The 12,347-nt window shown below is 44.0% G+C and overlaps 1 protein-coding gene across 1 annotated transcript; it reads left to right on the top strand.

Annotated features, from left to right (window-relative positions):
* Positions 1-583: 583 nt before the first annotated feature.
* LOC148069142 (B-cadherin-like) lies at positions 584-11,278 on the top strand. The gene is made up of 18 exons (XM_087803185.1): positions 584-1,029; positions 1,775-1,883; positions 5,105-5,193; positions 5,329-5,886; positions 6,669-6,809; positions 6,883-7,038; positions 7,292-7,436; positions 7,714-7,886; positions 8,004-8,132; positions 8,408-8,593; positions 8,651-8,895; positions 8,963-9,105; positions 9,170-9,261; positions 9,377-9,509; positions 9,594-9,812; positions 10,242-10,372; positions 10,449-10,592; positions 10,665-11,278. Exons 1-18 carry the CDS (start codon positions 979-981, stop codon positions 10,881-10,883), a joined length of 3,063 nt encoding a protein of 1,020 aa, XP_087659311.1. The 5' UTR covers positions 584-978; the 3' UTR covers positions 10,884-11,278.
* The last annotated feature ends 1,069 nt before the right edge of the window (positions 11,279-12,347 follow it).

The following is a 12,347-nucleotide window of genomic DNA, read 5'->3' as shown; positions in this document are numbered from 1 at the left end:
GTTTTAAGAGGGTTTGGACTAGTATCTGTGTTAGTTTTTCTTTTTTTCCTCTTCAACTCACCTCGTTTTTTATTTAAAAATGTTTTTTTTATTAATAATGTATGATTTTTAGGGACACAATGGTACAGCGAACATGTAAATAACAATAATTATTTAAATAAAATTTAAACAAACCCACCGTTTTTAACTTGTCCTTAACCCAGTGTAACAACAAGATGAACTCTTGATCATGATCTTATTCTTTATGTTATTTTCCCTAAGATTAAATTTGTTTTTTACATCTGTATATTAAATAAGATTATATTTCTTTCACTGGCGTTTTATTTTGCTTGTTTAATGATATAATTAACAACGAAAATAAAGAATATATATAATTAAAAAGTGTTGGAAACAAAGGATGTTTTAAAGAATACATGTTGAATCTTTGTTATCTTTGAAGATTATTTGATTGTGCCTCTATGACGTCACGTCCCTTTGTGGTTGTCGACCATCAAAGGCAATCGTTTAAACAAAAAGGTTTCGACTGTGTTTGAGAAGTTATTCGACTTTTTGGTTCTGGTTCGATTGTGAAACATCGCAGTCAAGAGCTCAGTGAAGGAAGTGGGAGCGCGTGAGTGTGCGCGTGAGCGGGGAGTGTTCGCGCGTGTGTCAGACTGACAGTGGAAGCAGGAGGACGAGAAAAAAGTATCGGGACCAGAAGTCCATCAGAATGGGTCCCGGATCGGGCTGGTGAGTCACAGGCAGAACCGCGTCAAGAGAGTATCGAGCTCCTCCAGGTGCGTCACTCCGCCTCCCCAAACACGGAAGCAGCGCACCTGTGTGTGTGACGTCACTGAGCGAGAGAACCTGCTCGGGCTCGTCCGTCGAAGTTTCTCACTTTTCCTGAAGCTCCCGCGGGAGACGTGGACGCACCGCCGAGGATTTTCTACAGACTTACCTTCATTTTTCACCTGTTTTCACCTGGACTTGTTCGCACACATGGGGGCGGCTCGGTTCGCGGTTTGGGGAGTTTTTATCGTCTTGTTCCAGGTGAGCTTTTGGACGTTTGTTCACTTTTTTTTACGTTCTTTACTCGTAACAACATTCCAAAGAAAGTCTGCGAATGAAAGAAACGACTCTCGTCCATTTTGTTTTGACATTAAGTGTTTGTTAAATGAATAACTATTAATGCTAATTGAGGAGCTAAAATGGAGGACCTGACCTGTCCGTGGGCCAACAAGTGCAAACTACCGTTCCGTGTTTGTCGTTTAAAAACGCCTTAACTTGGTCAAAGTAGGTTAAATAAACTACATTTTATTACCTAGTTTTTTTTCTAATTCACACTTAAACGTTTTTAAACGCGGAACACGGCGGGGCCTCGCCCTGCTGGCCCGTTGATGACGTCACAAACGGGTTGAGTCGTCGCCACCAGTTTGTCACGTCAACAACTATTTATCTTTAATTATTAATTGATCTTCATGTCGACGTTGTTTGCCAAATGTTCGCCCTTTAACGAAAACAAACGCGTCACTGAAATAAGTGAAACACAATCAAACTTGATCTTTGTGTTCTTTAAAATTTAAGCTCAGACTTCAGATTTAAAATAAATGTATTTCTGTTTAAGGTAAGGTAGAACTTTATTGATATTGAAATAGTTTTTTTCCAATAGCCACAGCAAATACAGCAATCTTTCACAAAAAATAAATCAAAATAAAATAAGATAAGAACAGTTTGTTAGTTTGTGTTTCTGTGAGTCTCTTCTTCTAATTGACGTTCTTTGCTTGTGTGTTTCCAGGCCTGGGTTTCTGCTGAGGACCCGCCGTGTGAACCCGGATTTCAGTCGAAAGAGTTGGTTTTCAAAGTGTCCAGGAAGAACCTGACGGCTCACACCCGGCTGGGCAAAGGTACGCTCGATCGATCCAGGAAGTGATTCTGAGTCACCACCTTAATGCACATGATGAGACCGCGCAGGGTTTTTTTCATGCTCCCTCGTAATCTTTCGACTGGAAGTTTATCATCGGAAAGTTAATTATTAATGTTCGAAAGGGTGTTTGTTTCTGATTGTGGCGTCCCCAGGAAAAGGGTTAGAAGACGGTGTCGGTGGCTCGAGGGTGAAGTGTTGTCAGAGAATGGCCGACTGCAGATTGTCATCCCCAGATTAGACGCACTCATTGTTCAAACATGTTGCCCAAACAAGCTCAGGTCTCAGCTTGCACTCCGAACCTTTTAAAAAAAAAAAAAAAAAAAAAAAAAAAAAAGCACCTCCACGCCGTAGAAATGTCCCCGAGCCTGTTCTGCGAGATCCACTTTGAAAAGAGTCCCCGAAACAGCCAACGGGACTATAAGAAGGAACAAGTAATGGGGACTTAAACCATATAGATGGATCGATATAACTTTTTTGATCCCTCTTGAGGTCTCTTTCAGGAAATTGTTTTTCAGCACACAGCAACACAGACGATAGATTCATAAAAATAAGAACAAAGGTCCTATAAAAAAAGTACATGATGACACAAAGTCTAAACATAAAGTACATGGATCAAAGACAAAGGATACAAAGATCAACATAGAATAGAATATCATGCTTGTTTAAATTCTTGTCGGCGTCCTCGGCGTTAATTATTTACCTTTTGTTTGAATTATGGCTCCTTCTATGAAACCACAGTTGTTTCCACCTGGAATCCTGCTTTAATCTGACTCTTGGGTTTACTTGGAATTCTGCAAATGGACCATTCCTTAGCATTTCTGAGCCCATTAGTTCTTCCAAGGAAGAAGAGATGTTGACCAGCTGTGGTTAATGACTAATAATGGAGAAATACCTCTTTCTTCGTAATGGCATGAACATGTTACTGAGACAGGTGAGAGTTTTGAATACAAGGTTGTTGGTTGTTTTTGGTGAAGTCGAATCGTAAATTCTGCAATATGAGGACTGACAGTCCTTTACTCAAAGGGCAACAGTTCAACAAAATAATCGTAATAAAGGGAGAGAATAAAGCCTAAACAGTATAAAGGTATTCTAAGTTAACGTATCAAAGATGACACTGACATTGGGTAATATCAAAAAGAAAAAAGCTTTTCTGACATGTTTTGTGTTAAACTTTCACGTGTCCATGTTGTCTAAACAACACGCCAACATATTTATTTTAATCAAATCCCTTTTTTACAATTTAGTTTAAATTCTCAAAGTTATGAGCTCGAGTTTTATCGACAACGTTTGAAGCTAAAACAGTTTCATTTATAAACTCCTGATATGATGGAACTTCGCTATAATGCTTTGTTTACGATGTGTCGGCCATTTCCAGTGATATCTTGATGTCTTGAATGTTGCACAGCAGCACTTCCTTGTGTTAAGACACAATGTTTTCTGTTAATGACCATAAAAAGGCCAATCACCAGAACTTATTTTTCATAAATGATCAGTTGCTGTGTGACTGTTGTATGTGCGTCACTTGTCTGGATTGTTCGTGACTCGGCGACGCTTTGCTCAATATTGGACAAATGGTGAAGCAACCCTACGGTCTGCCCATCATCGTCCTCATCTTTTTCTAAAAAACAAAGTTTTAATAAAGAACAAAGGGAAAATAAAAAGGTCACAGGCAAGGAGATAACAAAGTGCAAATGTAAAGAACATGGCTCAAAGGAAATAATGCAAAGAAGAGGATGCAAAGATTAACATAGTTAGGTAGAACTTTATTGATTTTTTTTTTTCCAATTAGATACAGCAATTATTCATAAAAATAAGAACAAGAACAAAGGGAAAGAACAAGATGATACAATCTAAGTCTAAAGATAAAGAACATGGATCAAAGAAAAATAACAAAGACAAAGGATACAAAGACTAACATAGACTAGAACATCATGATACTTTCACTCCACTCCTGCCCCCAAACTCAGAATTGTACAATTTAATAACACAATAGAATAGTCAGATTCACTGATATATTTTTGACCTCGTCCTTTTTTGAGCCTAATTTTACTCAGTTCTGTGACTTGGTTACTTGACATCAGTCATAAGTTGATAACCATATATCATTTTTTTAACTTAAACCTCATCAACCGTACAAACCTAATTTTTCATTGATATTCAACACAACACAAGTCTTGATGTACGTGTACAGTTTCTTGTTGACTTGACTCAAACATTTCCTGGAAACACCACACATCCTGGTACTTAATGTGTGTCGTCTGGATGAAATCATTTATTTGCTTGACCTCGAAAACCTGCTGATGTAAAGATACCGCCTGATATTTAGACTGTGCCTTAAACATTAACTCGCTAAAACCACAAGAGAGAGAGAAGTTATCGACCCGGCTCATAGTTGCAGCTTCAGGTTTTCGCTACCATGTATTTTGTTTGTAAATTAACTGCTTTCCATGAAAAGTTCAGGATGGATTTTCGGTAAACTTAACAGGACATTTGATAATTAAACGATGCCAAAGTGATGAGAGGATGTTGGTGATCTGGATCAGTGTCGGAATATAAGGTTTTCATGGATTGTTGTTGGTTGTGAACAAGCACTCAGATGGTCGACCAACCTCACCTCAGTTGACCATTAACCCATTTATTATTTATTTATTTTGTTTTTTTTCCATGTCCAGTGTAAAGCAAGAAGTGTTCATAGATGCAGATGACAAGGTTTCATTGAATTGGCTGTAAAGAAAGTGCCATCTAGTGGCCTTTGATAATAAGATCACTTTATAATTCTGCATCTTAAAACCTCATCCAAACTATGACTAAAAAGCAACACAAATGTTGGTGCTCGAGTTCGGTATTATTTTGCCTGAAAAGTTACCTAAAACTGAGACATTTAACATGTATTTTTAAATGATTTGTTGAGAAAAAGTGCACGTTTACCTTTTTTTTTAACACAGTTTCAAAGTACCTATTTTTTAGCAGCAGTATCGGATAAAAACATTGCCCAGGACAAAGATGTCCCAGTCAGTCTGGTAACGGTTAATTTCTCAGCTGGGGGAAAGAGAAAGTTTTGCGTCTATTAAACTGTGTTTTAAGCTAGTGTCGTAGTTTGTTGAGCTGAGGTTGAATTAATTAAAATAAAGCTTTTTTTAGTGTGGTCTACCTCATCCACCCATCGAGCTGTAATGGAGCTCTGTTTCTCTCTCATTCCAGTCAACTTCAGCGACTGCTCAGGTCGCTCCGTCCACCTGTTCTCCTCGGAAGACAGTCGCTTCACCGTCCACAGGGATGGCGTGCTGGTGGTGAGTGCATTGAAAGACTTCTGAAACTTTTTTGATTTCAGGTGTAAACCTAGCAGCAGCTAGCATTCGACCTGTCGTGAAGCCTTCAGTCAGATTCACAACAGTAGATTTAATGACCGTCTCTTTCACCTTCAGGTCAAGCGAAGGGTCACTCTTCATAATGGACATCACACATTTTCCATCCATGCCTGGGACTCCAATGGCCGCAAGATGACGGCTCTCGTCAATATAAAGAACCAGAGACATCATCACCATCGTCATCGTCATAACAACGGCCAGATGCAACACCAACACGGTCACCAACACGGTCACCAACATGGTCACCAACACGGTCACCAACAGAGTGATGGTCAGCCAAGCGGACACCCTCATCGTCGCCATGACACGGAGCGTGACAATGAACATGGTCATGGAGGTCATCACAACCATGGCCACAGTGACGACCAGCTGAATGGAGAGCATCACCACGGCGGTCACCAAGGCGGTCACCAAGGCGGTCACCACAGAGGGCACCATGGAGGCCACCATGGAGATAACCAGTTGAATGGAGAGGGACACCATGGAAATCGCCACGGAGGTCACCATAGACGTAACCACGGAGACAACCAACAGAATGTCGAGCATCCTCATGGAAATAAGCAAAGTCATGAACGTCATCATCAAACCCACGAGTCTCACAGCAATGGCACACAGGTAGGACACACTTCCTGTCTTGACTTGACCTGTTCAAACTGTCTTCTTGATAATAGATTTGTCATTCAGAATGATGCTCGTCCCCAATAATCAGTAGAAAATGAATGAACAATGTTGCTTATCCACCTGCACACATGATCATGGTAGTTAAAACGCATTATGTGACACTACTGTTTGGAAAGAAGCAGGAAAAGTGATCCTTTCACAAAATGTAATTTATTAAACATATAGTCTAATGATTTCAGTTTTTTGTCATTGATAAAAGTAACTTACCAGACATTAATCAAACAAAGACTTGTACGAGCAGATACAAGTTATTTTGTTTTCATAGTAGTAGTACTACTACTAGTAGTTATGTCTTGGATTATCTTGGGTTCTATCCCAAATCTCTCACTTCCTCGGCACATTAAATCGCAAGATCCATTCATATGCACCAGGATTAGCCTCTTCCATAATCTTTGTCATATGACGGAATAAAGTAGTGAATTCATTTTCTAACCACTGCCCCAGGTGCACCCTATATGCCAAAATATTTTAGTTTTATTCTTGTATTACTACTTGCATTTCCATAGAGGGGTTTAACACTAAAAGTATAACCATTTAAATAAATTCTGAACTTTATTTGAAGCCAATTTTGTTCACTTATGCATAGGTATCAAACCAACTGGCAAATGTTTCATGCCATTGTCCTCGCCATCGAGGAATGACTAAAGGGAATATCTGTCAATCATTGTCACTCGTTCGTACACTTGATATTGACTGCTTTGGTTTGTGGCCTCCAGGTTACAGAGACTCATGACGTTCCAGTTCTGTATTTCCGCAAGTCCACCCAAGGTCTGAGCCGGAGGAAGAGGGACTGGGTCATCCCAGATTTGAGTGTTGTGGAGAATGATCGAGGACCCTACCCACTGAAAGTGTCTCAGGTAGATAGACCTGTGATCTCATTGAGCCTCAGGTTGGATAGTGTTTAACTCAGAACTACCGCGTCCGTTTTAGATTCGCTCCAATGAAGATAAAGCGAAGAAGATCTACTACAGCATCAGTGGCCCGGGTGCTTCTGACCCTCCTGTGGGCATTTTCACGATGGACAGATTCACCGGGCTCTTGTACCTCACGCAGCCTCTGGACAGAGAAGAGACTCCCCAGTTCACGGTGAGTGTTTAGGCCTTTGTTTGATGTTCAGTTAAAGATTTGTGCGTCCTGAGAAGAAAATGATTTTTCTCAACTTTAAGATGAAAAAAATCGATGAATTGGACAGAAATGTTCTTCAGTCTTCTCCCATGAGATATTTGTTAATTGAAAGAAAACTACTTCGGAGAAACGTGAAGACAAAGGTCACTAGGAAGTGGCGGGGAGCTTTAATGCAACCTAGGCAATCCAACTGACTAAATAATCTGTCCCGCAGTTCCAAGCGCACGCGGTTGCTGAAGGTGCCGGAAATGCAGAAGCCCCGATGGACATCACTGTCAATGTCATCGACCAGAACGACAATAAGCCCATCTTTGAGGAGAGCACCTACCTGGGCGAGGTCGCGGAGGCGTCGATAAAAGGTAGACTTGCTAAAAAACACGTTTTCCCATCACCACTCTCTCCTCATCTCACTCCACTGTACTGTCATCCCACATGTATGAGGTCGCATGTATACACCCTCATTGAAAATCACTACTATCAGTAACTATACCAATCTGTACCAAGAAGCCCGTGTAACCAGTGAATCATGTACAGGCTGGTCGGGTCGGTCTTTGGGTGCTCCTACTATAGAAGTTTCAGTTTTCTGCTTTAAGATAGATTTTTCTGGCTGAAACAATTGCTGCCGTCTCTTTCCAGGCTTTGAGGTGATTAAGGTGGTGGCTATCGACAAGGATCAGGAGAACACGGACAACTCCGACATTCGCTACAACATCATCAGCCAGGATCCAGCGTTGCCTTCTCCTGCCATGTTTACCATCAACGCTAACACAGGGGCCATCCGGGTGGAAGCCGGTGGTCTGGACCGAGAGGTGCGTCGTACAGGGGTTCACTTCAGTGAATGTCGACTGAAGAAACGGCTCCTCCTTGAACTGCATCCGACGATCACGACGAGCACAGACTGATCGTTTCCTCTGCTGCTTCTACAGAAATATCCAAAGTACACTCTTCAGGTCCAGGCAGCCGACATGGTGGGCAACGGCTTGACCGGATATACGAAGGTCATCCTCACGGTCACCGACAGCAACGACAACGCTCCAGATTTCACTCAGCGCACGGTAAGTCCTGCTTACTTACTCTCCGCAAACCCCCAATTCTGAAGTCGTCTCCACCATCCCTGCACTCTCTTCTTCACCTCCCTTACCTGTCGATCATCAGTTGTTCTGAACTCATGAGTAGCAGGAGAATTGGATTAAAAAATATTATATTAAAAGAAACTAAAAGGAAATTTCCTGTCAACAATAGATTATTATTTTGTAGTTGAGGGAAAAAAAACCCTATAGAGTTTGACACACTAACAGACTCTGCTTTTTCACTCTTCTTTGCTCCTCAGTACCAAAAATCTATACCGGAAAACAAAGCAGGTGCCGAGGTGGTCCGGATGACCGTGACCGACGGTGACCAGCCGCACTCTCAGGCCTGGAACGCCAAGTTTAAGATTGTGGATGGAGATCCAAATGGCCTTTTCTCCGTGAAGACGGGCCCCAACAAGCAAGAAGGAATCATCAGCACGGCCAAGGTGAGCGTCCTGCTGGTTTCTCTTGAGCACAGAGGCTGACCACGTCCATCTCATCAGGGTCTGGACTTTGAGAAGATCGGCAAGCACACTCTGCTGGTGGCCGTTGAGAACGAAGTCCCGTTTGCTGTTGTGCTGCCGACCTCAACCGCCACTGTGGAGGTCACGGTGCTGGATGTCAACGAGCCGCCCATCTTCGATCCCAAGGAGAAGGTGGTTTCCAAACGGGAGGATCTGGCGGTGGATTCTGATGTGGTGCAGTACACGGCCTTTGACCCCGACATCGCACGAAAACAGACCGTCATGTAAGGTCAAGCACTTTTTAGAAGAACTTTCAGTTGTTGAAGATCCTCACCCAGACCCTGTGTTCAGGTACAAGATCCTCAGTGACCCGGCAGGTTGGCTGAACGTCGCCAAACAGACTGGCATGATCACGGTGAAGAGCAAGATGGACCGAGAGTCTCACTTCGTCAAGGACAACAAGTACACCGCTCTGATCGGAGCGTACGACAATGGTGAGCGAGTCGACCTCTGCGCTCTTAACCGGAGCGTCGGTTTAACTCCGGGGTCTCTCTGCAGATGAACTTCCCGCCACAGGAACCGGAACTCTGATGATCCAGCTGGAAGACGTCAATGACAACGCGCCCACCATCGAGGAGCGCTCCATCAGGGTACGTTCTTGAGATAATATGCTACGAGCTAACATTAGCATTCATCAATTAAGTCGAAGCTTTGATGTTCATTCTTGCTGAATAACAATTTTGTTCCTGATGTTTGTGTCTTCAGGTGTGTAACAAGAAGACGGTTCAACAGCTGCTGTCGGTCACGGACAAAGACGGGCCTGGCTTTGCTGCCCCCTACTCGGTGTCTTTACAAGGCCAGTCCAAAAACAACTGGACCGCCAGGATGAACGACACCAGTACGTAAAAAAAAAAAAGATCCTGTCATGAAGGGGGTTTATGTTTATGTCGCGAACCTCACCGTCTCCTCTTGCTCGTTCCAGAAACTGGAATCATCTTGACTCTAGTGACGGAGCTGCCGCAGGACATCTACACGCTGGTGCTGCGCGTCTCCGACAACCAGGCTCTGTTCCAGGACAGCACGGTGACGGCCGAGGTGTGCGACTGTTCTGGAGACGAGGTCCACTGCAAAGACCTGAGGGTCGCCGCCGCAGGCCTTCCCATGATCCTCGGCATCCTGGGTGGAATCCTGCTGCTGCTGAGTAAGTCTGAGACCACTTCTTTCAAGTCCTTTAGTTTTTAGAGTGAAGCATGCCCCCCATAACCCATTTCATCTGATGTGACCTCCTTGTTTTGTGTTCACCTCCACCTCTATATATATATATATATATATATATAGATATGTTCTTTATCTTTATTTCTCTTTGTTCTTATTTTTATTTTTATGAATAATTGTCTAATTGCTGTGTCTAATTGGGGAAAAAGCTATTTCCCGAAAGAGACCTCTTTCGAGAAATAGTCCTAACCTAACCTAACCTCCTGGTTATAATGTTGTGAAGTGACCGAGTTTTTTGAAAGGCGCTTTTAAATAGAAAGTATCATTGTTGGCTCAAAAGCTCATGATGCTGCAGGATCAAAACAAAAAGGCTTCACCAGCCAGTCCTTCTAAAGTTCATGACCTGGTCCCTCAGTGCTGCTGCTCCTGCTGCTGCTGTTCGCCCGCCGAGGCCGGAGGGAGAAGAAGGAGCCTCTGCTGCAGGACGACGACATCAGAGACAACATCTACTATTACGACGAGGAGGGCGGCGGCGAGGACGACCAGGTAGCTTTTCTTTTTTTTTTTACGCCCGTTATACTGACATTTCTGTGACAAAAAGTCCTAACTGAGCCTTTGTCAGGACTACGATCTGGGCGTTCTCCATCAAGGCCTGGACAACCGACCGGGCGTGTTCAGGGACGACGTGGTGCCGGTCTACATGTCGGCGCCGACGTACCGACAGCGGCCAACCAACCCGGATGAGATCGGAAACTTCATTGATGATGTAAGAAGTCACATGTCACAGTAATGATTTCCCAATGACTACAGCAGCACCAACCATTGTGTTCTTCCTCAGAACCTAAAGGCCGCTGACAACGACCCGACAGCGCCCCCTTACGACTCCCTGCTGGTTTTCGACTACGAGGGGGGCGGCGCCTCGGACGGAGGAAGCCTGTCCAGCCTGAACTCGGACGGCAGCGGGGACCATGACTACGACTGCCTCCAGGAGTGGGGTCCCCGCTTTAAGAAGCTGTCCGACATGTACGGGGGAGGGGAGGACGACGACATGCTGTAGCGATGAACGCGTGCACAGCTCGAGATACATGGACTGATTGGCGTGGACTGTTCTCGCGCCCGCCGCTCGGAGCAGTTGCTCAAAAGCCAAAGTTTGTTTTTATGTCTCCACGCTCGCCCGCTCGCTCGCATTTCAGCCGGGGAAGAAATACTAGAGGTTCGTTTATTGTTGGGAGCCAGTCCTCGGCGAGTGGAAGCAAAGGTCTGACGAAGACCTGTCGGGCGACACGAAAGACTCGTCTGCGGCACAGTCGCCCGGCTGGACGGTACTTAATGTTTGTTTTGATGCTTGGCTTTCCTGCTTGTTTGTTTTCATGAAATCACATGTGACCGGAAATCAGTCTTTTTTTTACTTTGTCTTTTTGCTGTTTTTATAAAGTTATATTATTCAATCAACACTTGGAATGTGACTCATCATTTCCTTATACCTTCGTTGACTAGCAAACAAGTCACAATGGCGGCAGAAACACGGTGAACAACCGATCAAATGACTTAAGCAGTTTCCACGGACGCCGCATCGACTGCTGTGATAGAGCGGTGTGTGCATACAGGGCGGCCATCTTGGAACACTCGCTCTTACAGTACATTACATCTATAGAGGAGTGATGTGTTTACACTATCACTTAATCACTCTTTTGTTGAGCTATCACAGGGTTTGTTTGCTAGACGAACAGATGTAAATAAAACGAAAATAACCCAGAAAACATTCAGGTCTTTATTGCTTGAAGTTCTATTGCGTTTGAATATATTCCTCTTATTACAGAAGTTCCTATTTCAGCTCCAGCATGTCTTCAACCTCAGTCTACGGCTGGGGAAAGTACCAACTCTGTGGAAGACTTCCTGTATCGTTCCAGTCCCTAAAAAGATCCGACCGAGTGTGCTGAACGATTACAGACCGGTGGCAGCTGATGAAGACACTGGAGCGGCTGGTCCTCAAACATCTCAGGCCACAAGTCCAGCACGCGCAAGACCCCCTGCAGTTTGCCTACCAGCCAGCAGTTGGTGTGGAAGATGCCATCCTTCACCTCCTACATCGGACCTACTCCCACTTGGATAAAGGAAGCGGTTCAGTGAGAATCCTGTTCCTGGACTTTTCTAGTGCCTTCAACACTATCCAACCCACTCAGGCTGAAGGACATCAAGTCTGACACTGTGGTGTGCAGTACAGGAGCACCTCAGGGGACAGTACTGGCCCCTCTCCTCTTCACCATCTATACTTCCAACTTTTGCTACAACTCAGAGCTGAGTCTCGTCCAGAAGTTGCTGACGACACTGCCATTGTTGGATGCATCAGGGACAACAGCGAAGACGAGTATAGGAGTCAGATACATGACTTTGTGGACTGGAGTGAGAGGAACCACTTGCAGCTGAACACCTCAAAGACCATGGAGCTGGTCTTGGACTTCGGGAGGTCCAGGACAAAGCCACGTCCAGTGTCCATCAGAGGTGGAGATACTGACAACTA

This window comes from Callionymus lyra, chromosome 11, assembly GCF_982586985.1.
Source record: "Callionymus lyra chromosome 11, fCalLyr1.hap1.1, whole genome shotgun sequence".
Taxonomy (NCBI): domain Eukaryota; kingdom Metazoa; phylum Chordata; class Actinopteri; order Syngnathiformes; family Callionymidae; genus Callionymus; species Callionymus lyra.
This window is presented reverse-complemented; position numbering and strand designations above follow the sequence as displayed.

What these genes read in the sequence shown, in the direction of transcription:
- LOC148069142 (XM_087803185.1), top strand. Translation starts at nt 979, where the DNA reads ATGGGGGCGGCTCGGTTCGCGGTTTGGGGAGTTTTTATCGTCTTGTTC. An exon ending in ACCCACTGAAAGTGTCTCAG is followed by an intron (nt 6,810 to 6,882) that starts GTAGATAGACCT and finishes CGTCCGTTTTAG; the next exon opens with ATTCGCTCCAATGAAGATAA. An exon ending in TCGGAAACTTCATTGATGAT is followed by an intron (nt 10,593 to 10,664) that starts GTAAGAAGTCAC and finishes GTTCTTCCTCAG; the next exon opens with AACCTAAAGGCCGCTGACAA.